This window comes from Centropristis striata, chromosome 18 (assembly GCF_030273125.1).
Source record: "Centropristis striata isolate RG_2023a ecotype Rhode Island chromosome 18, C.striata_1.0, whole genome shotgun sequence".
Lineage (NCBI taxonomy): Eukaryota > Metazoa > Chordata > Actinopteri > Perciformes > Serranidae > Centropristis > Centropristis striata.
This window is the reverse complement of record NC_081534.1, coordinates 5,391,882-5,417,352: the sequence shown is the minus strand read 5'-3', so window position 1 is coordinate 5,417,352 and position 25,471 is coordinate 5,391,882. Positions and strand designations below refer to the sequence as shown.

At 39.6% G+C, this 25,471-nt stretch overlaps 2 protein-coding genes across 2 annotated transcripts; one reads left to right on the top strand and one right to left on the bottom strand.

The window, feature by feature from the left end:
* Positions 1–11,548: 11,548 nt before the first annotated feature.
* On the top strand, positions 11,549–17,271 carry chgb (chromogranin B). The gene is made up of 7 exons (XM_059355691.1): positions 11,549–12,172; positions 12,320–12,366; positions 12,469–12,559; positions 12,924–14,625; positions 14,829–14,928; positions 15,876–15,986; positions 16,964–17,271. Exons 1-7 carry the CDS (start codon positions 12,127–12,129, stop codon positions 17,042–17,044), a joined length of 2,178 nt encoding a protein of 725 aa, XP_059211674.1. The 5' UTR covers positions 11,549–12,126; the 3' UTR covers positions 17,045–17,271.
* A 154-nt stretch (positions 17,272–17,425) lies between these two features.
* trmt6 (tRNA methyltransferase 6 non-catalytic subunit) lies at positions 17,426–24,271 on the bottom strand. Its single transcript, XM_059355693.1, has 12 exons — positions 23,968–24,271; positions 23,596–23,726; positions 23,301–23,410; positions 22,668–22,759; positions 22,480–22,563; positions 22,264–22,388; positions 21,947–22,117; positions 21,227–21,366; positions 20,500–20,585; positions 19,694–19,796; positions 19,290–19,376; positions 17,426–18,089 (listed from the first exon to the last, which is right to left on the bottom strand). The coding sequence occupies exons 1-12, from the start codon at positions 24,072–24,074 to the stop codon at positions 17,928–17,930; spliced, it is 1,398 nt and encodes a 465-aa protein (XP_059211676.1). The 5' UTR covers positions 24,075–24,271; the 3' UTR covers positions 17,426–17,927.
* Positions 24,272–25,471: the final 1,200 nt, after the last annotated feature.

Sequence of the window (25,471 nt, the reverse complement as noted above, 5' to 3'; positions counted from 1 at the left end):
CAGCACCGACTGATACTGAAGATACTGTAGTAATAAATAACAAAACTACATGAAAACCTAGTATAAGGCCCCTTATATAATGGACCCAGTCATTATGCCAATAGACCTGTCAGCGGCCAATGGTGAAGTTCCACCTCAACCACCATCACTCACTTTGACCCATGTTGTAACTTTGTCACTCAGTGACTCAGGGTGGGTGGAAAGTTTTCCTTACAGAGTTGGAACAGTAATGCCTTTTCTTTTAGAAGACCATGCTGCTTACTTTTTTAATTAAATCTATTCATGTTGAGAAGCTAAACAAAAGGAAATGCATAACCAAGAGCTCAGAGAGAGCCCTGGCAGTTTCAGCTCGACAGTTTGTTTGATCACAGTTTGCATTAAGCGCTTACCTCAAACTGTCACAATCAGTTGACAGGACAAAATTGGGAAGATGGTGAGATAAAGAGATTTAGGCCTTCAAAGAGAGGATGTTTCCCTCACTTGGAGGGGGAAGAGAATGTGGAGAATTGATATGATCACTGTGTGGCGCTGATTAATGTGTCAAGGCAGATGCAGCAATGCAGCTTAGTAAATGATTGTGTGGAAACACACCTTCCAGTTTTATCACAAAAGGGAGGCTATCAATTATAGGACAGCGACAGGTTCAAGTGTAGTACTTCCCTCTTGTCACTTGTCTCTGGGTACCAGAGAGGGGTTTGATGTCAGGTCATAGTCTCCCAGACTCACTCGCTCCCCTAAGGCTCATGTCCCCCATTCTCACTGAGTTAAATTAATGACACAAGCAGAAACTGTTTCACAGGATTAAACCAGGTCAAACTGACATGTCACTTATCTGCCACGAAGTAAGGGGGAGGTAATTGAAACAAGGCTTTGAGGGGAAACAACAACAACAGAGGCGAGCAATCTGAGGCAAGGCTGTAGCCATGGACAACACTGGGGGGATGTTATAGAGTGTAGAAGCAGAGCAGAAGTGAGGATAGAAAGTACGAAGAAAAGAAAAGGCCCACTAAGGATGGATGGGAGGGGTGGTGTATGGTGCAAGACACATGACCTATGTGTCCCATGTGCAACCAGAAGTCAATGCTGCTATTTAAAGTAACTTAACTTACATACATAGCCTGTGCAGAGCTTTGCCACTTTTATGTCATGTTGAACCACACCAACATAACAACCTCACTGGTAGTTACGTCCATTTATCTTTTAACTACGTACTTATTTACCTGAAGCAATTAGCCCAGTTTTCCCCCCAAAACATAATCAAACTGCAATATGGCAGTTGGGTTATGTAGGTATGAGGACCCTTTGATCTCCTGCTTCCTGTGTGGGCGCTGATTTACCACCACTTGGACAAACCACATGCAAAACTGCAGTGCACAATAATACTGCAGCAGGCAGTAGTAATGGCAATTTGTGAGGTTTATTTATGATTATGATTACATTTGCTCATGACTATTTCAGATGGCGGTGCATGGTCGCTGTGGCATGGCACATTTTTGTTTTCATTTTTTAGGAATATATTTAGGGGGACATTCTGGTTATAATTGATTACCTCACCCTCCACCCCTGTCCGTAATATATATTATAATTATGGTCTTGCTTTGAGATATTCCTTGCTTTTATAATATGGCAAATTTGTACCGGTTTATGTTTGCAGTTGGGTGCATAGTGAGTCGTAAATATTCTAAGAGACACTCTTTGCACACAAGACTTTAATGTCATTGGTTACAATGGAGCACATCATTAACTCTCTGTGACATTTTCACAGATAATGCTGCTTTATCATTGTATGACTTATAATCAGACAGGTTAATTCTTCATGTTCTGAGTTTAGAGAAGCAATTCAACCAATTCATTGGGTGATAGTGTATTCTGGTCTCAGTTCTTACCCAGCTCTCTGCTCATTAAAACAAAGAAGTGGACTCCCTAATGAATTATTTTGCGAGTATTTAATGAGGGAATATGTTAGGTAACTGCTACTTCTAATGCAAAACAAAACAAAAACTGACACAAGTGACACAGTGCATATAAAACATATTGAGTCAAACTGTGAAGAAAAATCTGCAGATCATTTTGCACATAAGTATAGACTGTGACATTCTGACAGAGAAAGGTAGGATGCAGAGATGTGAACACAGGGGTCTGAAAGCAGCAAAGAACATTCAGTCAGCAGACGTCACAGCACATAAAGTATGCGTTCATCCAGAAACAAGCCATTGTGTCTCAATGGAGCCTGAGGGAACAAGTAGTAAAAGACAACAAATCTTCTCAGAAGCTCTTTGTGCATTTTTAATGCAACATATTTCCTTACTTGCTGAAAGCAAAGTACAACAACATACTATATAAATTACATCCACTAAAGAGTTAGCTCAAACAAAATGCTGGTCTTGCACAGTTAAAATAGCTTCCAAAAACAGATTTCAAAAGGGTGTATCCATGTTCATGTTTATGATGCTCAGCAGGGAGATTACAGCGTTTTTATCTTATCAAAGACTTCATGGTATTTGAATGCAATGCTATCACTTCTGATAGACTGCAGGAATTATAGCGAGCAGTGAGGCATTCGTGCCTCCCGTCAGACAAACCTGTAGAGACTGACTCTGCCTGACTCAGCCTGAGGAGGATCTGCAAGTTGTACATCAAACATGAACATGTTTTCTTGCCCAAACTCCTCCAGCTGAGTAAAATCAGATTAATAGGTGAATGGCTAATATGTGTCTCAAGAAAAGAGCACAGCAAACAAGTGCCAGCACCAATCCATTCAAATGTGAAGCAAAACAAAACTCAACTTTGTTTCCAAACTGCCCTGGGTCTTCTTACCAGTGTGAGTGTCCTTGCAGAGGCTCAGTGCTATTGATTTAAACTTCCTCCCTAGATTTTCAATAGAAAGAGCAACATGCCTGATTCAAATTAATTTTTTTCTGTGTTTTTGTATCTCCCTTTGTATCCAAATAAAAAACAATTTGTGTGAAAAACAGCATGTCAAAAACACACAGGTCTCTGAATAGATTTGTGTTTTTTTTGTTAAAGTTCACAAATGTAAATTCAGTAGCATTTAAACAGGATAACAGGTTGAGGCAGCGTCACTTATGTGCATTGAATATTTAGCGATAAATTTGCGTAACAACACAACAAGCATGTTCGCGCCCTTGTTGGAGAAGCAGGACAAATGTGACAGGTGTCCACTTTGAGTTGATCCAGTTTCTGTGGCCACAGTCGGAGCAAATGAGGTCCTTAGAAAGTGATGAAAGGGATTTTTAGCAGGGAGGCTTGAAAAACACATTAAATTAAAGAAATCCAAAGTGTTTGAATGTGAGCTACTGTTGGCATAATAAGATTTGCTATTTAAATCCTGGACAAAGGTTACCTTCTAAACTAGAAGGTGACATTGAATGACACTGAGAAGTTGTCCCTGAGGCTCAGTCTAAGGTCAGTCTAGTGACAACGTCTTAATTTTCAAACCTGAGGAAGAATTTAAACAAAGTAATCCAGTTTACCTCTCTGTGCTGTCTTAATCCTGACTCCATACCACTTGATGTTATCACCCCTGTGAACAATGTTTAACATCAGTGTCAATCTAACCAGCTGAGCCAAAGGTCACAGCAGGGAAGATACATTAAGGCAGCATCAATCATCTTTAATATCATGTCAAAAATGGGAGACATTTATTATTAAGACAGCACAGCACTCTGTATTTTTAATGCAAGGGAGCATAATGCTATAAATCCTTTGCAACCAATGCATATCAATTTCATGCATATATTTAAAAGTGATATGTATTTTACATACTGTAAAACTAGTATATTTCCCTGCATTTAAAAAATCACATCTCTTACAGTATTGTGAGATTTTTTTTACAACCTCACCAGCCAACCTAATTAGATAAAGTTGTTCCTGCAGGTATTTTTTTAAGTGGTGTTCAAGTACTAAATCCATAATTGCAGTCCTAATTATGTAATGCAAGATATTCCCCAGTGTTTAAACAGAGGGCCAAACAAACCCAGACCACTGAAACGATTATCAGTAAATTGCACGCTGTCTATTACACTATGTCTTTGAGGCCCTTCCTCTGCGGCAATTAGTGGGGGAAAAAATCAATGACATGAAAAGCTTGTGTTAATATGAGATTTTAGTGAGCTCCTTTAAAACAGTGCCTGAGTAGACACAGACCTCTCGTTGCAGCCAGAAAGTAGTCATAACAATGTCAGCGTTCCTACGAGTGCTTGAAGTCCTTGAAAATGCTGAAATTTAAATGTTGTATTTTCAAGGTTTAAAAAGTGCTTGGATTTTGGATAAAGTGCTTGTAAATGCTTGAAATGCTTACTGTATTTCTCTTGCCATCTGACTATATCCATGTATAGACTATAGATAATCACATGTTCAATGTAAAAAATAATGAGTAGCCTATCTGAAATGAAGACCGTTCCTCCTAAAAGTATAATACCATCGTTGTTGGTATGGTTAAGTGAAATCTCCCCCTTTTAGTATGTAAGTACTCATCCAAAACGTGCAATTTACAACCGGTGTAAGATACTGGAAAAGCTTGAAAATTGACCGTGAAAGTCCTTGAAAAATGCTTGAATTTGACGAACCCTGAATGTGCATTTTGATTTAGTGTAAAGATAACAGGAATCCATTAAAGTTAGATTTAAAACTTTTGCCATTTTTTTTAACATATAAAGAAAAAAGAGACGAAGAACATGAGGAACTTGAGTCTTTTCCCTAGTGTAAGTCATATTGTCATAGTGCTTCTCAAACAGCTGCAGAAAATGATTTACGAAAAGCTTACAAACACACAGTGAGGGAAAGGAGAAAGACATGATAGCTCTGACTTGCATTTTTAAAAAGGTGTCTTGTAACAAAAAGGTGTTATGTCCCTTGTTTTGTGATCCATGGAGATTTTTATCTTCCATCAATATGCAAAACAATATAGTTTTTTAGAATCCAATTGTTAGCCTCATGTGTTAATAACTTATTTGATAGCCCCTTGTCTTTACTGCTGTGCATTGTGCTCAGTTGACAGAGTAGTATAAGAGTAATATCAAAATCAATACCCAACAGTAGAAAACATATGCAACACTACTCCATTAAATTTCACATTTCACAGCAGAGGTTCCATACAAAAGGCCCAAGAAGCCCTTTGAAAAAATTGGTGCAAAATAACTATTGCTGGACTGCTACAGCGTACTGATGCAAAATGTGACATATAGCACAGAGGGTTATTTGCATAACTTAAAATAACAATGCTGACTTTTGGTTTCACAGGGCAGAAGAACAACAGCCTTCTAGGTCAAAGTCCTGCAGTCTGTCCTTCTTTATAGTCCATAACCTCACTCCAAGCTTGGCTTCCATCATAATAATATGGCCAAAAGAAGTTGTCACCTAACAATAAATGTTAAGGTCGGTTGTAATAATCCGCTGAACAAATAATTATGTATGGGCTCAGTTTTGGAGGGAGGACAATCTCGAAAGGTTTGCAGGGAGCCTCAGTTGTAACGGCCAATCTTTAGTTATGTTTAGGGAGATGACATATGAATGATCAACAGCCGCAGGAATAATCTGGAAAAGAGCAGCTTTGTGTCTGATAATAATACATATGAAAATGCTATGCTAGTTTACTACCTACTTAAAAAGCAATTAAAACCATGTATCTTTCTTCTAGATTAAGTGAAAGTGCCTTTAAAAAAACAAAACATTGTTACATTGTAGAAATTTAAAGCCATGAAAACTTTTCTCAATTGGCTGTGGTTGGTTATATCGCATCAGAGTTTTCTGTTTTTTCCTTATTTCCCTCGCCCTTTTGAGCGGGACTCACTGAGGCTATTTGCTTTTATTGCGCTTGAGCATTTGAGTGTTGAACTCATAACCCCCTACTTTTTTGCTATTTGTCATGAAGATATATAAATATACTTATTATCTAAACCTAGTAATCAGGCGCTTTCATAGAGGACAGTATTTCAGAAAAATGGAGATTCATGCTGTCTCACTGCACAGCTAACAAGCTTCTATACAATAAGAAGAAAATGTGTATGTTTTGAACATATCATATACAGTCAAGGAGAAGAATCTATTGTTTAGGTTTAATCTCACTAGTCTGAGTGCACAGTAAATCACCTTTTACTCAATAAAAGGATTGAGGCAATACATCTAAATATATTATACTTTTTAAACAACACACATCCGACTTGTATTTACATAAACCTGCAGTTTATCCTCATGTTACCATACCAGAAGGTCTCCAGTGTAGCTTCCAGGCTTTCAGCTATTATACAACATGTTTTATACAATAACTTGAGTACAAACAAAGCCATTCAAACCCCAGTGAAAACTAAGATAGTGTAAGGCAAGCATTTTCTAGAAAGAAAATAGATAAATATAAACTTAAATATTAATGAATAGTTCCACCTCTCATTCACAGTTTTGACTACGTGGCACCTGGTGAGTTACTGCCACCACAAAACCTTCATGTTACATGTAAATTTCATTGATACAAAACCAGCCTAAATTAGACACAATATAAACAACTGAATAAAGTAAAGCTTAATAAGACCTGAATTAGAGATTACATTTGAAAAAACTAAAAGCAAAAAAGATAGAACTATACCAACTGTTGTGCATAGCAATTAATGAGTCATTCACCCTTTACGAGGCAACTATTTTCCATTAGTATCTTTGGAAACGGACCATAACCATATTATTAGAAAGTTAAGTTAACCTAAACAATGCACAAATGTTTTTTTACATGGGGCACACAAACTTTTCCATACTGTGTGTTAAACTGTGGCGGTATTCTGAAGGCAGAGATATTTCCCAACTGTGCTCACTGTGCTGAGCAGTGCTTGTCATCCATAACTCTGTGACTTTCATTAGCATATTTCAGTGAACAGCTAACTGCATTAAAAAGGAGCTGGTCCTGCAGTACTGTATGTGCTGCTGGTGTTGAGAGAAGGAGGAGAAATGGCCGCCCAATATGATTTTGTAATCACAGAAAGACTGACCCTTGACTGCTTAAAGGTTTGCACAAGACGCACCAAAAAACAACCCTCCATCCTCTTTTACTGTTAACATGTCATGTATTTACACTGCACTGTGGCCATACCCCTAAGTAACTAAAAAGTACCACTCAGAGTCACAGAAGCAGCTAATGCAACTGGCTTAATGGCCATTATTCTTCTGGGAACAATAACATTTTAGAGTTGTCACAATATTCATGAAGACTAGCCAGCTCTGCCCCATTCATAATTTATTCACATTTACTCTCCTCAGTTGGACTCATCATAGTTTTCTCCCCAAAGAACTCATTAAGATTTTCACCTTTACTCATATTACTGAATTGAACCAATTCCACCAAAACACAGCCCGCATTAATTAAAAAAAAAAAGATACTCATGGGTGATGGCAGAAGGGCTCAAGCCTGCAGTTCTTTCAATAATTTCCACACACATAACACATGGACACCACAAACTTGAGAGGGTCTTAAGATTCAAGTGGACTTTCAGTTTCATTTTCCACGGTTCACTTCAGGTTGTCTCCAGCCTATTTAATAATGAAGTTGGATCCAACAGAAAGAAGAGATAGAAGCTAAATGATTTGGGAATGAGATCTGATAATTAAGTATTACACATTATAATTAGCCCTCACCTTCTTGTCTGGTAATGAGGATCATTCAAATGTTGTATTCCACAATAAATCAGAGCTGAATCCTCTTTATGGGCCATTTCAATCTTGTGCAGGCCTTTTGGGTCCTATTGGGTGCTGTATTGAGAGAGCACCCTGCTGCTACAATGGTGATGCAAATAGCATTGCAGTTTGGCATAGCCTATAGAGTACAAGCCATTCATCATCCTGTTTCATGAATGCATAAACAACCATGGTAGCTTTATAATAACACCTGCATGGATCATTTAGAAACACTTTCCTATCCTTGCTGCCTATTCTCTCTTGTCCAGCACTACTTCACCTTCAGCCCACAGTGTTTTCCATCAACCCATGGATGGACACAGTTAGATAACCTGCTGGGCAAAGTGGGCAACCATCACAGGGCCTCAGAATCAACAGTTTTATGCTAATTTAACTGAAAATATTTGTGTATATTCAACATCATCAAGGTGCATGTTGCTTGCTTTGTTTGTGTAGTTGTGTAGTTAGTTAGCATGGTAACATGCTGATTTTTAGCAGCCTATGAGCCAAGCAGGTATTTTCACCATCTGAGTTAGTCAGTTAGTTGGTTAGTTGGTTACTTAGTTAGTTAGTTAGTTAGTTAGTTCGTTAGTTTGTTCGTTAGTTACATGCCGTATGCTGTTACATGTTAGTTAGACTAATATGCTGATGTTTAGCAGCCGATCAATATAGTTAGTTAGTTACTAACATGCAGTATGCTGTTACATGTTAGTTAGTTAGACTAATATGCTGATGTTTAGCAGCCGATCAATTTAGCTAGTTAGTTCGTTAGTTATGCTACCATGCTGATGTTTATTTTCACCATTTTAGTTAGTTAGTTAGTATACTAGCATGCTGATGTCTAGCAGCCTATCAAGTTTGTTAGTTAGTTAGTTAGTTAGTGAGTTAGTTATGCTACCATGCTGATGTTTAGCAGCCTATGAGGTATTTTCACCATTTCACCATTAGTTAGTTAATTGCCACGCTAACATGGGGAGGGCCCATTCCCCGGAGCCTTTGCAGGGGCTGAGCAATTTCTTTGGGCTGGGTAAGTGTTCTACTGTTAATTAGCATAAAGTACAGCATCTTGACCAGATTATGGCACTAGATAAAAACTCAGGATATCACCAACGTTGTTACAGTTCATTCTGAGGGGGACAAATGTTTATACCAAATTAATGCAAATTGAGTTGTCTAGACTCAAGGTTTTAATTAAGACCTCAAATGATAACATCATAGCAGTGGAAGAAAGTCAAGGGATCATTAAAGTCAACAGTATTAATTATCTCGGGAATGTAAATGTCTGTACTAAAGTTTCATAATCCATCAAATGTTTGTTGAGATATTTTACTGTGAACTAAAAAGGAAGGTAGACAGACTTTGCCATCCAATAGAGCTGGGCTGCTAGAGTTGCTGAAAAGTTATGAGACATTTACCCCGGGGTTCTCTAGCAGAGTAAAATCTGATCATAAATGACATAACTTCATCAATAGATAGTAAAATAAAGGAAATTATTATTTAGTTTTTATGTCTGCTTTTATTACTGTATTACTTCTTACTAAAAACAACAGTAAACACAAGGTGCACCTAATATGCTCCCTTTTAGCTCAACAAAGCAGCATAAAGCATATTTTCTTAGTGGAAAAAACCATGTTTGATCAGCAGAGTCAGAAAAAAAACAACAGAAGAAGCTGCTTGGAAGTTTTTGTTCTTTAAAAAATGTTTGTGTGTGCAAATGTGATTTCAATGACAGATTTATTTAGTGAGTTTTTTAAGCCACTAACTTTTTGATAAGGGTGCTGTCAGAGTGTTATGTTAGATAATTATCAAGATGATATCATAGTTCAAGTTTTTAATGGGTGGATGTTTGCTTATTAATGAGAACTTTGCTTTGGATCTTACACAGATAGTTTTAAACGACACAAAATAAAGCTGCCCCCTTTTTAACAAAATGTCACACAATAATGACTCATTAATCAAAAGTAAGTGCATTTGACCACAGATGACCGGACACACACTGCCCCATTGTTCTTGGAATATCATCAAAGTCCCTCAGTAGTTTTGAGCAAAACATAGAGCTTGTCCCCACCAAAGATCAAAGCCTGGCCGAGGCTTTCATGAATTGCATTGTGCTCAACCACTCATCTTTTGTTCTTGCATGTAAATAGTCGTGATGAAAGGGGTGGTGTTGTCGCAGACAGAGACCAATCTGAGTCGTGCTCACAGAGTGTCTGAACGCATCGAGCATTCCCTCTAAAAATCCCCCTTTCACTGACTATAAGCTCCTATATCTTCATGGCTCACTAAAATATTAATCAGGCCTGGAGCAATAGCAGTAAGGCCACAAAAACACATACACAGCGCCACATGTGAGTGCACACGCATCCTCGGACACACACACATTGTTCAGAGCACGGGGTTGTATAATTTAGCGCTTCAGTGCTTTTGATATCTGGTGGCTGGATGGCTCACTGTGGAGCACTGAGCCCCAGTCACAGACATGACTTCCTCCCCAGGGACACGAGAGGAAACTGCAGAGCATTGGTGCTGCTCAGAACACAAAACGTGAAATTGAAAATCTATCATTCACAAAAGGCTGGGTTCACTGGCTGCTCTGGATTAGCGCGTTTTGCTTGGATGTACAATACGCTGGTTTATGCTTTGACCAGTAATTATTTCAGTTTCCACAGTGGAGCATGTCTGCAGTAAGAAAGATAGATGTCAGTAACCAGTCATGTAGGCACGAAAGGCATAGGCGAGAGAGCAGATTTATAGAGCACAATATTCTCATTTTGCTTGCAGCTCTTTTACTTTCTGGGCTTATGGTTTCCAAGACATGATTGAATTTGAATGTACTCTGCCATACATAAAGGTCAGTGCTCGTTGTGTAAACACCCCACGTAAACATTTTTATCATCGTGCATTTTTAAGCATCTACAGAGGCCGTTATACATTATATAGATCATTTTTAATGTACATGATAGCCCATTCTCAAACATCTCAAACAGGTCACTTATGACTTATGTTTTTCTTGTGTCTGAACAAAAACAATATATGCACCCAGGGAGAACAAATTGCTGTACAAGGAAGCACGAAGAAAAACATGCAAAGTGCCAAAAAGAAGAAGCCAGCAGTTGTCAGTTTGAATGTTCTGAGCCGTGCTGAGCTGAGCATACTAAGTTTGAGTTGTTGCTGCACATGTCAGCTCATCCTAATCCAGGGTTTGTTATAAAGACGGCGGCAGTTGCAGTTCAGATACAGTATTATATTGCCTAGTTTCATTGGAAGTTGGTAATCAACAGAAAAAGTTTGAAATTAACCTTTAAAAAAATACAAATCTTTGCACTTATGCAGGTGTTTTCTTTTTATGCCAGATCCATAATGCTTCTGATCACAGCTGCAAGTAGTACTAACCGATCAATAAAACTAAGTTGGACAAAGACAGTATAAAGATGTACACACTAACTCTAACACACTACTTGAGTGTTAACCATAACAACTATTGATGTGTCTCATTTTTCCTCTACTGGTGCTGAAGCTCATAGCTTCCCATGGAAACAGGGTGGGATGTGCTGAAGGCTGAATGAATTATTGAGAAGTCTGTTGGTCTAAATCCTGACTCAGGGTCGGGTAGATCCATGCCTACTTTACTTTAAAAAAAATATAAATATATGGTATATTAGCCTACATTGTATTATTCAAGCAAATATAAAATGTAGGGAAACATTGCAGTTGAGAATGAGAATTGTTACATAACAGCAAGAGACTGGTGTAAGCCTCTTTTAAAACAAAGAACATTTTAGAGTGAATTAACCACAGGGCATAATATCATGAATATGTCTGCAATCTAATGCAATCCCATTCAGCAGACCTGCAATAAACAGAACTTGATTTAACAGTCAAATATAGTGTTGTTCAGTAGAAGATGAACAACACCAGCAGCATAAACATACTGTAGGCTGAGCTGAATCAACTTCTCTCTGACATAAAAAATAACACTCTTCTTTACAAAGTATTGTTGCAGGGCTTTAGAATTGGGTTGCAGAAGAGTGCACGAATCTTCGTGATACTTTGTCCACCCCCTTGTACCTGCTTGTCCTGAGGCATCTCACGGCATTAAACACAAACACGCCGCATGAACCTAATTCTCTCCTAAATCTGTTTACATTATCACCTGAATGAACTGTGACACTAATTACTAATTCACTTTCTGCAAAATGTCGGCATTGTGCGTGCATCAAATTTCCTTCAGATCACTCTTCTTTGCAGGTCTAATGAGTCATGACATTAACAGAGCCTAAAGCCCTCCTCCCACGCTCCTCCAGCCCACTCCTCTCTTTATAAGAGGCGCTCCGCTGCTCAAGTCTTCAGAGCAGCAGGCGCACAGTCAGCGCAGCTCTCTCCTGCTGCTTCGGAGGCACTGGAGTAGCTTTTCTCACATTTTCTTGGATTTACCTTCATCTCGCCAAGATGAGACTTATTTTCGTTGTTGTTGCGGTTGCGGCTTTGCTGACAGGTAGGTGATTGTTTCCTTTTTGTAGAGTGCTTTAAGTTAGTGAGCACAGTTCAGGACCATGGACAGAGACACTGACTGCTCTTTCACTTACATGCAACCCTTGTGTAGTTTGACTAATTTTGGCATACATTATTTTTTCAAATGCAGAAAATCTAGCGCTTCCAGTGGGAAAAGAAGGACAGAGAGAAGATGTGGTATGCTTTTCTAATAACATTTAATTATTAACTTCAAAACAGCAGCTTTACACAAATGAAAACAGCAAAAAGCTACATATTCAGTTTATGTGTTAATTGCAGGTAACACGCTGTTTGGTTGAAGTCCTGTCCAAAGCTCTCTCCAAACCGGACTCCCAGCTGGATCAGGAATGCAAAGACATTATCCAAGCAGGTTTGTAGCAGAAGCAGATTTTTCACTGTGCATGGAGATAGAATACTGGCATATTTAAAGTGTTAACGACATTGTTTATGCAGCACTCTTTTAACCAAGGAGCTGGTAGATTCAAACATTTAAAAAACTTGGTGACGAAAATAGAGCTATTAAGGTTATTAATGGCTTTCATGCCACTTCTCTACAGACAGGACAAGAGAGCGATATTTTTGAAAAACCCTCCTATTGTAAAATCTATCCTTTAATACATGTGAATGATCAAAGCATCAAAAACAGGATTGGATTTGACATAAAGACTGAAGTCTTTGAGTTATATTAACTGGACATTTACCTCTCTTTTGATCTTTCCTTTGTCCTGTCATAGGGGTTAAACATGCCCCGCTGGACAAGAAGAGTGAAGAAGGGATAGTAACTCATGGCGAAGTGGCCAAAGGTCATCCCCAAGAGCCTGAGGAAAAGGGAGCAGACGTGAAAGACATCGAGGCTCTCCTGAAATCCGTGGAGGAAAAAAGAGAAACCCCTGAAGACGAGCGCAGCCAAGAATCCTGGAGTCTGGGTGATGAGAAGGAGAAGAGACACGGGAATGAAGAGGAAGAAGAGCGGGAGAAGAGAAGCAACTGGAGGCCTGGAAGATACCACCAGAGAAAACAGAAACGTGGCGAAGAAGAAGACAACGAGCGCAGTCAGGAGAGCTGGGGGCTTGAGGAAAAGAGATCAGAAGATGAAGGAGATGAAGAAAGAGAGAAGAGGAAGTGGAGAGCTGGACGAATCCACCAAAAGAAACAAAAGCGAGATGAGGAACCCTTAGGAGATGAGAGGGAGGAGCCAGAAGAAGAACGTAGCCAAGAGTCCTGGGATGTAGACAAAAGACATGGTGATGAGGATGAGGAAGAGAGATCTAAGCGCATTTGGAAGCCCACACATCGCTACCACCACAAGCTAAGGCTTCACAGACGTGGTGATGAGCCATTGGAGGAGGAGGAAGATGGCGAACGCAGCCAGGAATCTTGGGCTCTTGACAAGAGGGACTGGAGGGCTGGCAGGTACCACCAGAGGAGACACAAACGTGACGAAGAGCTCTCAGAAGAAGCACGGGAAGAGCCTGAAGAAGAACGAAGCCAGGAATCATGGGGACTTGACAAAAGGGATTGGAGGGCTGGAAGGTTCCACCAGAGGAGACAAAAACGTGATGACGAGCTCTCAGAAGAAGCACGGGAAGAGCCTGAAGAAGAACGAAGCCAGGAATCATGGGGACTTGACAAAAGGGATTGGAGGGCTGGAAGGTTCCACCAGAGGAGACAAAAACGTGATGACGAGCTCTCAGAAGAAGCACGGGAAGAGCCTGAAGAAGAACGAAGCCAGGAATCATGGGGACTTGACAAAAGGGATTGGAGGGCTGGAAGGTTCCACCAGAGGAGACACAAACGTGACGAAGAGCTCTCAGAAGAAGCACGGGAAGAAGCCAGGGAAGAACCTGAAGAAGAACGCAGCCAAGAGTACTGGGACTTTGATACTGGAAGAGATAAGAGAGAATGGAGGGCTGGGAGACACCACCAGAGGAGACACAAACGTGGTGATGAACCATCAGAGGAGGAGGAAGATGGCAGTCGCAGCCAGGAATCATGGGGACTTGACAAAAGGAACTGGAGGGCTGGCAGGTACCACCAGAGGAGAAACAAACGTGATGAAGAACTCTCAGAAGAAGCCAGGGAAGAACCTGAAGAAGAACGCAGCCAAGAGTACTGGGACTTCGATACTGGAAGAGATAAAAGAGAATGGAGGACCGGGAGGCACCACCAGAGGAGACACAAACGTGATGAAGAGCTCTCAGAGGAGGAGAGAGAAGAGCCCGAAGAGGAACGCAGCCAGGAATCCTGGGGCTTAGACAAAAGACATGGAAGAGAAGAGGAAGAAATAGAAAAGCGCATATGGAAACCGACACATCGCTACCACCATAAAAAGAAATTTCACAAGCGTGGCGGAGGCTCATCAGAAGAAGAGGAAGAACAGAGGGGTGATTCAGAGGAATATGAAGAAGCGCCAAAGGACGGAGATGAAGCAATGAGGTACTTCTATCTTTTGTCATATCTAACAAATTTTAATTTTGCAAGCTTTTTATGCTGCACCCCAGAGCACAATACACTGCAGAATTCAGCAACACCAGTCCCCAATCAACTGGCATTAAAACAACATTTTGCACAAAAAAAACCTTTAGTATGTGCTAAAAACTGTTGATAGAACATTATCTAAATGTTGCTGTGTTTTTTAGGTATTTGGCTGAGAAACGCAATCCCTGGATTTTCAGAGGTTACTACCATCCTGCCTGGTATAAAAGGGATTCAGATGAGCACACTGCAACCTCAAACAAGGTAGGCATTATGAGATAGATTCATTTTTGCATGCATAAATTAAACAGAAATATTGTTTCAAATTGCCTTCGATGAGAGTAAACCTAAACATGCAGATTGGGGAAATTTGATCTCTCTCATTTTTACAAATGTGTCCATGGTTCATTTTACACATTTTCTTAGCCTGTTAAACCTATAAAGAGACGGTTTGGGTTTTTGAAGTGTGGTTGTATGTGGCAAATATCCATAGTGTATTACATACAATAGATCACATTTGGCATGCCCCAAGTTTGGAGTAGCAGTCAGGAATAACAACACAGAAGAACAGCGTACTTCTGTGGATGGGGGCAGCAGCGGAATGTATTTTTAGCTAACTAAAAACATCTATATAATTTTCAGTTTATGCTATATTTTAAAATATCTTCACCTCTCCACCTCTACTGGATTCTACTGTTTCCTACCGGAAACTTAAGTCATTATCTATGCTCTCTTCAAAGCCACCAGACACCTTGCAGGACACAGGAGTTACTGGTCTACTGCTGACATTTTCGGTTAGTTTGTGTTATTGTGTGACTTTGATGTTTTAAGGGGTTAGTTTGGATTCAATAAAGTCACACAATAATGCAAATAAATTAACCGATTTAGGCAGCTGTAGACCAGCAACTCCTGTGATCTGTAATGTAAAATTACTGTTTTTGTCAAAGGAGAGTGGTGGCTTTGAAGACAGCATCGATGGATATAACAGCTTTTGATCCTGTTTGAGAGGGCTGTCTGATGGCAAAGTAAAGCGGCACTCATGTGTATTCAGTATTAATTAGTATTGACCCAACACCCATCTATTTTCTAAATAATAGATTCATGTTTCTTAATCCATTTTTATTTCATTATTAATTACCAGTTTGATGTTTTCTGATTTGCAGATCATTTTTTGCCTGCACAATTCATAATCCTGTCTTTAATGTGTTCAGATGGATGAGCTGGCCAAATTGCTGAGCTATAAGATCAACCAGCTGGCCAACCACTCGAATCAAGAGGAGCCAAAGAGGAGCATGCACCAGAGAGCACTTAGCCCGCAGGAGGTAAAAACTGCTTTGCTAAATATATATAAAAAGGAAAAAGACCTGTATGACTCATATGAGGATGTATTTACTGCCATTTTCACTTTGTTTAACCTCTAACTAGACCAATAATCTTAGGTGGAAATACATTATGCTATCATACTATAATTGACTGTGTTAAAGTTAATGTCCAAAAATCTTCCCTAAAAGATCATTGAGATTAGATACATTTATGTTTTGGAATGATCAAGGCGTTTCCATGAAAGAAATCTTACCCTTTATAGCCGACCCAGTAAAGCCATGATGCACATCAAGCGCCTCCACCACATTATTTCACAGGGGAAAAAATGCAGTCATGCTCATTATGGAAATCTCTCGTCTACATGGAGATGTCAGGGTTTAGCCTTCAGAACCACAGAGCGTCAGTGAATATGCATCTGTGCAAATGCACATCAAGAACTGTCCCTCCTGAGCATGTCCCAAATACATGAAGGAAAAATTTAACCAGTGTATTCATGGGCAGTGACTCATTCCTCAACTCTGGAATATTGAGAATGGATTTTATTTCCTTGCACAAATCAGTTTTTTCATGGCATCTCTCTTCAACCGTTGTTCCCTTTTTCCACACCAGCTTTTTATGACTGCTGCAGTAATCACACTAAAAACTCATGATTATGGCCTCCCAGAGAAATCAAAGTCATAATATGCCCATTAAAAAGTGAGCACCAGCCTGTAGAGACCTCCCTATCTTGTCACATACTTTGAAGCTGAAAAACAAATCAGGGAGATGTAGTAATTTTAGTTCTACAGTACTGTTTAACCTAAATTACCAATTCATGCAGATTTTTCAGCCGGCATGGGTAAACAAGCCCAATTTATGATAACTTAATCCTGATTTCTATTCCATAAATGGTACAAACAGATTGTTTGGATGTCATAACATAATCTAATGTTATGTAATTGCTGAACATTTTGCTGTACATTTTCATGTTTTTCAGGAGAAAGAGCTGGAAAACCTTGCAGCGATGGATGCAGAGTTGCAGAAAATTGCTGCCAAGTTGCATGACAACAGTGCATAAACCAGGATGGACAGATTTTCAAGACACTGTCAGTGAATAGAAGCTGCCGTCTTACTGTATGTCAGCCAATTAAGTGTGCTTACAGTCTTGAAAAAATCTGACATAAAAAACCCTGGAGCCTTGCCAAAAACATTTTACCAACTTGTATATCATTGTATTTGTGATATTTTGATGTTATCAAATTAATCAGCATGGGAATGGTTTTGATGTTTATATATATATATATATATATCAAAAGAAAATATGAGATTATAATATATATGAGACAAATTATTCAAATCATTGTGTTCTGAAGAGTTTGTTCAGTCTGCACTCAATAAAAAGTTATTCTGGGACCAAACAAATATCTCTAATTATTTCTTGAAGAAAAACAAACAAGTGTTCATATATCAGGAGACTTAGTCTTTTTAATTCTGTGCAGATACAGGTGTAACCCACAGTGAAGCTGCATTAGCAACTGTTTGTATAACAAATGGCACTTTCTGCAGGGATAACATAATAAAAAAGTTATAACCTACAAGCTAGAGAGTATTTACTGGGGGGAAAAAAAAACAGTTTTTACACCTAGTCTCGAGGCACAAGACGCAAATTTGTCACTCTCAACACAAAACATTATTTCAGCAGTTCCTTACGTAAAACATACACCGAGCTCATACTGCCTAAAATGGCTTATAGTTGACTTCTCAGCATTACGCCTACATCTGCACTGATCTGAATACACAAGACGGGAGAAAATAATCTGATGAATGCAAACCAGACACTCAGTCTCGCTTATTCCAGATGTGTCAAATCAGTTCAGCAGAATAAGAAGTCAATGCTGGAGGAAAATCCCTACAGGTCATTGGTAATGTGCCCTTAAACGATTTGATGCTTCTGTATTTGTTTATCCTTCGGTGTCCGTCAGTTTCGGTCTCTTTGGTGCTGGTTCCCCAGCTCGCTGGGAGCCTGCGGGTTTGGAGCGGTCCCCGGCAACTGTTGTTCCTGAGAGGAGGTAGCCCCCGCCCCCGCTCATCAGCAGCACAGGATGTGTCCTGTTAGGCAACACCTAGGGACACAACAGTCAAGAGGCATTAATTTTACAGGATGGGCTGGGGGAAATAACACTTTGGTCTTGAGGGGGAAGATCTGTATGCAAACACATTGTTTTCATCCAGTTACTACAAAGTACATCATTCTAAAAGAAAAAAAAGAAAAGTGGGCAGTGAGACCAAATGGTGGAGAGTCTCTGTAATAATGCATCAGGAGGAGCACTAAAAATATATATTTTTGCAAAGAACTGCTGCTGCCAATTTCTTTCTTCCTCTAGCAGTAAAATAATGACTTGCTTTGGGCTTAAACAGTTAGGCGACGGACAGAAAGCCAAATTCAAAACATTACTGTGAGAATTTGCTGCTTTTACAGCATTTCCCATAAATTTAAGTTATTTGTAGAATATTGGGGCTGCAATTTTTACTATTTAAAATGGATAAAATCTTATTCCATAGCTGCGGGTAGCATATTGTTTTGCTTAGCCCTTACTTGTGCTCTGTTTCTCTTTAGGAGACCACAGGTGAGACAAGAATTAGATAGCTACGCATTGTATGGGGACTTCATTGGGTGGAGTGCATGGCAGTTTTGGAAACGGACCATCAGCAACTCAATTTCAGCCAGAGCAACAGTCAGAGTGGTCTGGTTCAGGCCCCTACCACTACAGCAGCTAACTGAAGGTCCATGACACTCATATATTAGCTCCTTATTAGTGTGTATGGTAAAATAAAGAGTTAGGCCCAATATTCCAATGTTCTCCAACTCCTCATGAAAATATCTAAATGCTTTACTTTGTTCAACAGCTATTTGCTAGCTGTGTCTTGCTGATGCTGAGGAGGAACTGTATCTGTGTGTGTCTTTGGGGATTTTTCACAACATCTACCTAATACATCTGAAAACACTGTGGACGAGGGCGGTTAGACAGTTGAAATGTGGATCAAGAAAACTAAACAAATAAGCTGAACTTGATAAAACTGTTCTACTCCTCAAAGAATTGTCACTAGCACTTATTGATGCACTAATAGCTCTTATTGCACTATACCTTGATTGTTTGTTTTTACTCTTCCTGTAAGTCGCTTTGGATAAAAGCTTCTGCTAAATGACTAAATGTAAGCGAGCTGAGGTATTCTGCACAAAATGAAAATATTGATTAGAGCAGCTTTAACAATGTAAAATCAAAGAACACACATGATCCAGGGCTGAAAAGTTAAAATTCTACCTGATAATGTCTGAGCCAGGTGTCTGTGAGTCTGAGGTTCACGGTGCCGCCATGTTCCTTGAGTTTTGTGTAGCACTCGATAAGAGGCTACAGAGATGGAGTGGGAAGAGATGAAAAGGGAACATTAAGAGGAGGACTGCAGAGTCAATGAGTCGACAAAAACACAGATCTTTTTAGCAACATAAGCACAACAGAGGTGATAAGGGCGGCAACATAACCCTTGCCAGTGACAGGAATGTCCTCTGCAGTAATGTTTTAAGGACATCTAGGGAACTCTAAACAATAAAAACCTTCATGCAGTGGCAGCTAATGAGAGATCTTTCAGAGATAACAAATTATTCTCATTCAATGAGGGACATCAACCGTGTTGTCCAAGTAAATACCTCTAGTCATGATGATCTTACCTCTTTGTATTGGGAGTAGACTACAAAAGGCCTGGAGGGGGAGAGGAATTTGAGCAGGCCCATTAGGACTGGACACGGGTGAAATCGACTGGCTATCACCAACCTGCACGTGAGAAACAAACAGATGATGCAGCAAAGCTGTCCGGTATGATATACACTGTAAATCGCACACTTTGTTATTGGATCTGTATGTGGGCAATATTGTAAATTAGCTCATCGGAGCTGTATGGAAGTAAGGACAGAAGGATGGGGGATTTAGTACCTATTGTAGACATTCATTTAATATTTTATGTTGCTGGATGAGAGTCAGTAAAGAGTTGATTTAGGTCAGCCTGGGAAATTGCGCTTTGAGGAATAGTTTATGGTATAGCTGCTACGATGTAGAGAAGACTCAGGAAAGTCAATAGGCTAACCAGATCAATACTTCTGGCTCGGTTGTCACCCTCACAACACTTCATCCATCAATCATAAAAACCTATAAAGCCAGGTCTTTGTTTTATATGACTGTAAACTGCAAAGCAATCACTATGTTCACCTTGTAAGGACACCACGTGCTAATGATTATGTGTGAGCTCAGAGAAAGGCAAATGGTTTATCTTGACTTTTATGGACATACTTAACAATACTTTAATCATTCATCAGTTTTAATGCCTGTAGATCTATTTTAATTACTGTTGTTTAGTACATGGCGCCATCCGGAACTGATAAAGCAGAGGCAGAGGAAAGAGAGAGAGAATGATGCTGAAAAGGGCAGTGTGGTGCAGAGAAAGAAAAATGTGAAAGCAGAAGCTAAATATGACACCAACCCGTCAGCATTCCTGCCTTCCAGCTGGGCAGCAGCAGCTGCCAGCTTCTTCCTTTTCTCCTCCTGCTTCACCTTTTTTTCCTGAGCCTAAAAAAAAAAAAAAGAACAGCAAAAAAACCATGAGGTCAGGGCATTGTCTCTGCTTCAGATCAAATTCTGACATTCCTTTGTTGAACATACAGACTTTTCCAGGGTTCCTACACCTTCCCCAGGTCAAGTTCAAGCACTTGTTCAAGATGTATTTCGAAGCTTTCCTAGCACCTTAAAGCCAGGACACATTACATATTTATATATGGTACGAACTGTATATTCAGTGACAGAAGGACAACACATTACTATACCACAAAGTTTCAAATGGTAGGGCTGTCCCCTCTTGATTGATTAGTCAACTAATTGATCCTGTTGGACTTAGTCGACTAAGCTTTCTTTATTACGAGCACATCTCTGGTGAATACAATATTTAAAGTGGCACGTTTGTAGGATGGAAAAATCCAGGTTTACTGATTTGTCGACTAATTGATTAGTGTTAATCAACTAAACTGTCCAATTTGTAGATTGATTTACCATAACCTAAATTTTAAGCTACTTTAAGCACTGTATTAAAAATCCAAGCCCTTTTTAAATCTTGACCTAAAACCTCCTGTTGCTTACAAATAAAAAAAAAGTAAAACTGAAATTAAGAATGTCAGAAGAAAGTCTGAGGTGGGGTTAGTAAATAGTGGGCATACTTTGGCTTCTTTGCGTTTCTCCCTCTCTTCCTTCTCCTGGTCATGGCTTCCATCTGCACCACTGTTGGTCTCCATGCTCTGTTCCTCTGGACTGCCCTGCTGTTCTGCCACCTCTGCAGCAATGTTGGACTGATTTGAGTCTGTAATATTGAGTGAGATCATCTATATCAGAAGAATGTCAAAGAATCATAGTCTATGTATAGTTTATAAAGAACATAATGATAAAATGACCATCAGATACAGTACAGGCCAAAAGTTTGGACACACCTTCTCATTCAATGCGTTTTTCTTTATTTTCATGACTATTTACATTGTAGATTCTCACTGAATGCATCAAAACTATGAATGAACACATATGGAATTATGTACTTAACAAAAAAAGTGTGAAATAACCGAAAACATGTCTTTTATTTTAGATTCCTCAAAGTAACCACCCTTTGCTTACCAGTATATAAGGCATGTTTTCAGTTATTTCACACTTTTTTGTTAAGTACATAATTCCACATGTGTTCATTAATAGTTTTGATGAATTTACAATGTTAATAGTCATGAAAATAAAGGAAACACATTGAATGAGAAGGCGTGTCCAAACTTTTGGCCTGTACTGTATATTTATTTACTACAGCACTTTAGCTGTAGCTTGGAGCTACTCTGTCTCATCCGAAAGAAACAAGGCTATGAACATCTTGGAAAGATTCTTTTTAAAAAGGCAAGCTCTACCAGCACTGGGATCCTTGGCCGTGGTGTCCAGAGTGCCTGCCAGCAGAGCATTGACATGGCAGATGGGAAACTCATGCAGCATATCGTGAAAATGTGCAGGGAAGCCAAAGCTCTCCACACCCGCCCGAACAGGTCCACCTCCTGGGAACATTTGGACCACTGATCCATAGCCTGGATGAGGAGGAATGAGAGAGTTATTATACAAAGGCAGAGAAAATGCTTTGTTCACAGAGAAAATACATTCTCTGTACAGGAAAAGCTCAAATGATTTGATCAAACAGATGAACACCATAGAAAAGTTCCCAGGACTGACGTACCCCCCATTCTTTCCATGACGGATCCCAGCACGAGGCCAGCGCAAGTCTCAAACACCAAAACTTTACTGCCTGCGTGGATGTTTGCCAGAGTCAACATCTGGGCGAGTGTGTCATACCGCAGGTGGCTGCATTACAGGGAAACAGACAGACATTTATCTCTCTCCGCTGTATAAAAGACAACTTTAACACATGCTGTTAATCCATGTGCTGACTCACCAGATCTTCCCCGGTTCCCGGCCATGGTACATCATTGCCAGGATGCGGCAGGAAGGTTTTAGAATCGTCACAGTATTTTCATACCTGGAAAAACACAGGAATGGGAACAACTGATAACACTAATTACAACCCACTGCATTATTTTACTTCTGAAACAAATTGTGGGTGCATCATCGGAATTAACTCACTTCTTCTTTTTCTTCTTGATGTATTTATCCTGGGCATATTCAGTCTTATCTCTGAATGTTGAGCTGTTATCTATAAGCTGCTGAATGATTTCCTGTGGAGCACATACATAAATTGTCTCCAGTCTCACTTTGGTTATACTTTAACATTTTATGTGATAATTTGAAAAGATTTCCATGAAAACACAAAAAACATCAATGCTTTACCCCATATCTCAATACCCATCTTGACTATTCTGCCTGTGGTACTCAGCCTTAAGCCAGCTAATTCCTACTTAATACTTAAATCAGGACTACATTGTGCATTTGTTGGGGACTACTTTCATCTGCAGATTAAAACACGTTTTGTGCAAAAAAGGTAATATTAATTGCACCAGGACCATGGATGTGGATCAATTTCAACTATGATGCTCATGTTCATTTTAATCAATACTCATGAGTGTTTCTTATAGTTTCTATTTTGACAACAGTTGATTTTATGGCACAGACAAATACGCTTTATCAGGCTTTCACAACACAGAAAACACTGTTGTAATGGGGAAAAAAATCAATTACTGCCCACATTATTCTTCAACAAACAGTTGAACAGTACTTCTACATTTGTAGACGTGTGTAATTCCAAGATTGTTTTTGTACCTGACCCTTCAGACCTTGCTCTTTCAGTGTTTCAATGTCATCTCTGGTCAGCTTCTGGGATTTTCCATCATCTACAATGTTTCTGTTGTCTATTCCTGCCTCCTTTGCATCTGCAACGAACACATAAAAAAATGACTGTGTGTGAAGTGAAACAGCATGTTATATTCCTCTCCATGTTTAGTGCATACAGTCTGGAAATAACAGACATCCATCATGAATTAAAGTGCCCTGGGGGGAATAAAAAGTGTCAGCTGTGTAACTCGTGAATGAGACCGTTTCACTGCAGGTTACACACCTGAGGAGCTCTCTGTGTTCTTGGGCATCCGTGGCTGCAGGGTTCCTCCAGCCACGATCTCAAATGTGCTGCTGTACAACTGTCCCACAGCATTATCCAGGAAGAACCACTGCTTCTCAAAAATCACCTTCCTGTAAGTAGAAAATACAGGAACGTATAATAAAAGTACTAAAACAATGGCACAGCATATTTACAGCACTCTGTGGGGCTTCCCGCAAACAAATGATGCAATGTTTATGTATCACTAGTAAGGTGTCAGTTATGTTTTAGTTAGCCCCAGTTTGTGTCCCTCATTAAATTACATTAAATGACAAGGGCTTATGTTAAGCTAGTTGTAAATTTATATATATTTGTACATAGTTTCTGACTTACTTCTTTGTTTGAATTTGCACAGCTTTGTAGATATCTCCCCGTTTCAACACAACATAGTCACCCTCTTTAATTCTGTACAGAGAGTCTTCGTCTCCGTTGTCCGCCATAATAAACCAGGTTAACCAGCTCACCAGTCAGCTGCAACTAACTGTCACCTTCGGAGAATTATACAGAGCCGCTGTTGACAAGGCACAGTTATAAAAGGCACTAAACCACCCTGAAGTAAAAGCAAAATACGGCGAATCACTATTTCCACGTGTTAGCTCTCATTTCCCTAGCTTCACAGGACGACTAAACGATTGCAGATTGTAGCGATCCCCTTGCTTGCAACATAGTCTTCTGTGATTGGTTAGATATGCGTCGCTGAGCTTGATAGCCAATAGGAGCGAAGTGCGTTGACTTGGTTGAAATATAGATCTCAGAATAATCGACGAACGTCAAATTATGCGAGAGAGGGGGCGCTAGGAAAGGGAAAGTTTAGACATCCAGTAGGAAAAAAGTTTTAGGGTTTATATTGAGACGAAAACAATTAGTCTTTAATGAATTAATTTAATAATGCATTTTATTTATAGGCGCCTTCCAGGAGGACTCTCAAGGTCGCCTTACAATAAACAATTAAAAATAAAACAATAATGATAAAAACAGCAATGGCAGTAATAATAAAAAACAATAAAACAATTACAAATAAGACCAGTAATAAAAACAACAATGACAGTAATAATGAACAACATTAAAACAGTACAGACACAATTGGCAACATTAATAAAATTATGAATATATTAGGGGTAGGCCAGTCTAAACAGGTGCGTTTTGAGATATGACTTGAAGGTTGACAGTGTTGTTAGAGACAACATGTACTGAGGGAGATTGTTCCAGAGTCGAGGGGCAGAGCAGCTAAAAGATCTTAGTCCCGTTGTGGCTAAATGGGCGGAAGGGGTGAAGAGGAGTGAAGCAGAGGAGGTCCTGAGTGTACGGCAAGGTGTGGAGGTTTGAAGGAGCTCAGTGAGGTATGAGGGTGCAAGGTTGTGGAGGGTTAGCAATGTGTAGATGTGGCAGCAGTGTTAAAAGAAAATGCCCACAGTGAAGGTGTGGACTGTGGATACATACTTTCCCATGTCATATTATGTTACAATTTCATAATCAAAAGCGACATGCATATGAGTCACATAGTTTCATCATAGTGTTCATGGCACTGTAATTTGCATATTCATATATTATACCCACTAAATTGGGGCGTCCTGGTGGCTCACACTGGTAGAGCGCGTACCATTAAGGCTGAGTCCTTCCTGCGGCGGACCCGGGTTCGAACCCGGCCTGAGGTCCCTTTGCCGCATGTCCTCCCCTCTGTCTCCTCCTTTCTATCTATCACTTTCAATAACAGCAAAAATGCTCAAAAAAAAAAAAAAAAGATTATACTAAATACAATATATTGTTAGCATTGGCAGATGTGTGACTACGTCATCACCCAGCCCGAGTGGTTACATTTTATTTCCCACCATGGGGC

Excerpts from the sequence above, each read along its gene's own strand:
- trmt6 (XM_059355693.1), bottom strand. The coding sequence starts at position 24,074 with ATGGCGGACAACGGAGACGAAGACTCTCTGTACAGAATTAAAGAGGGT. Across the intron at positions 23,727-23,967 it reads GTGCAAATTCAAACAAAGAA|GAAGGTGATTTTTGAGAAGC; the intron begins GTAAGTCAGAAA and ends TTCTACTTACAG. Across the intron at positions 19,797-20,499 it reads GAAGGCAGGAATGCTGACGG|GTTGGTGATAGCCAGTCGAT; the intron begins GTTGGTGTCATA and ends TCTCACGTGCAG.
- chgb (XM_059355691.1), top strand. The coding sequence starts at position 12,127 with ATGAGACTTATTTTCGTTGTTGTTGCGGTTGCGGCTTTGCTGACAG. Across the intron at positions 12,173-12,319 it reads GGTTGCGGCTTTGCTGACAG|AAAATCTAGCGCTTCCAGTG; the intron begins GTAGGTGATTGT and ends TTTCAAATGCAG. Across the intron at positions 14,929-15,875 it reads ACACTGCAACCTCAAACAAG|ATGGATGAGCTGGCCAAATT; the intron begins GTAGGCATTATG and ends TAATGTGTTCAG.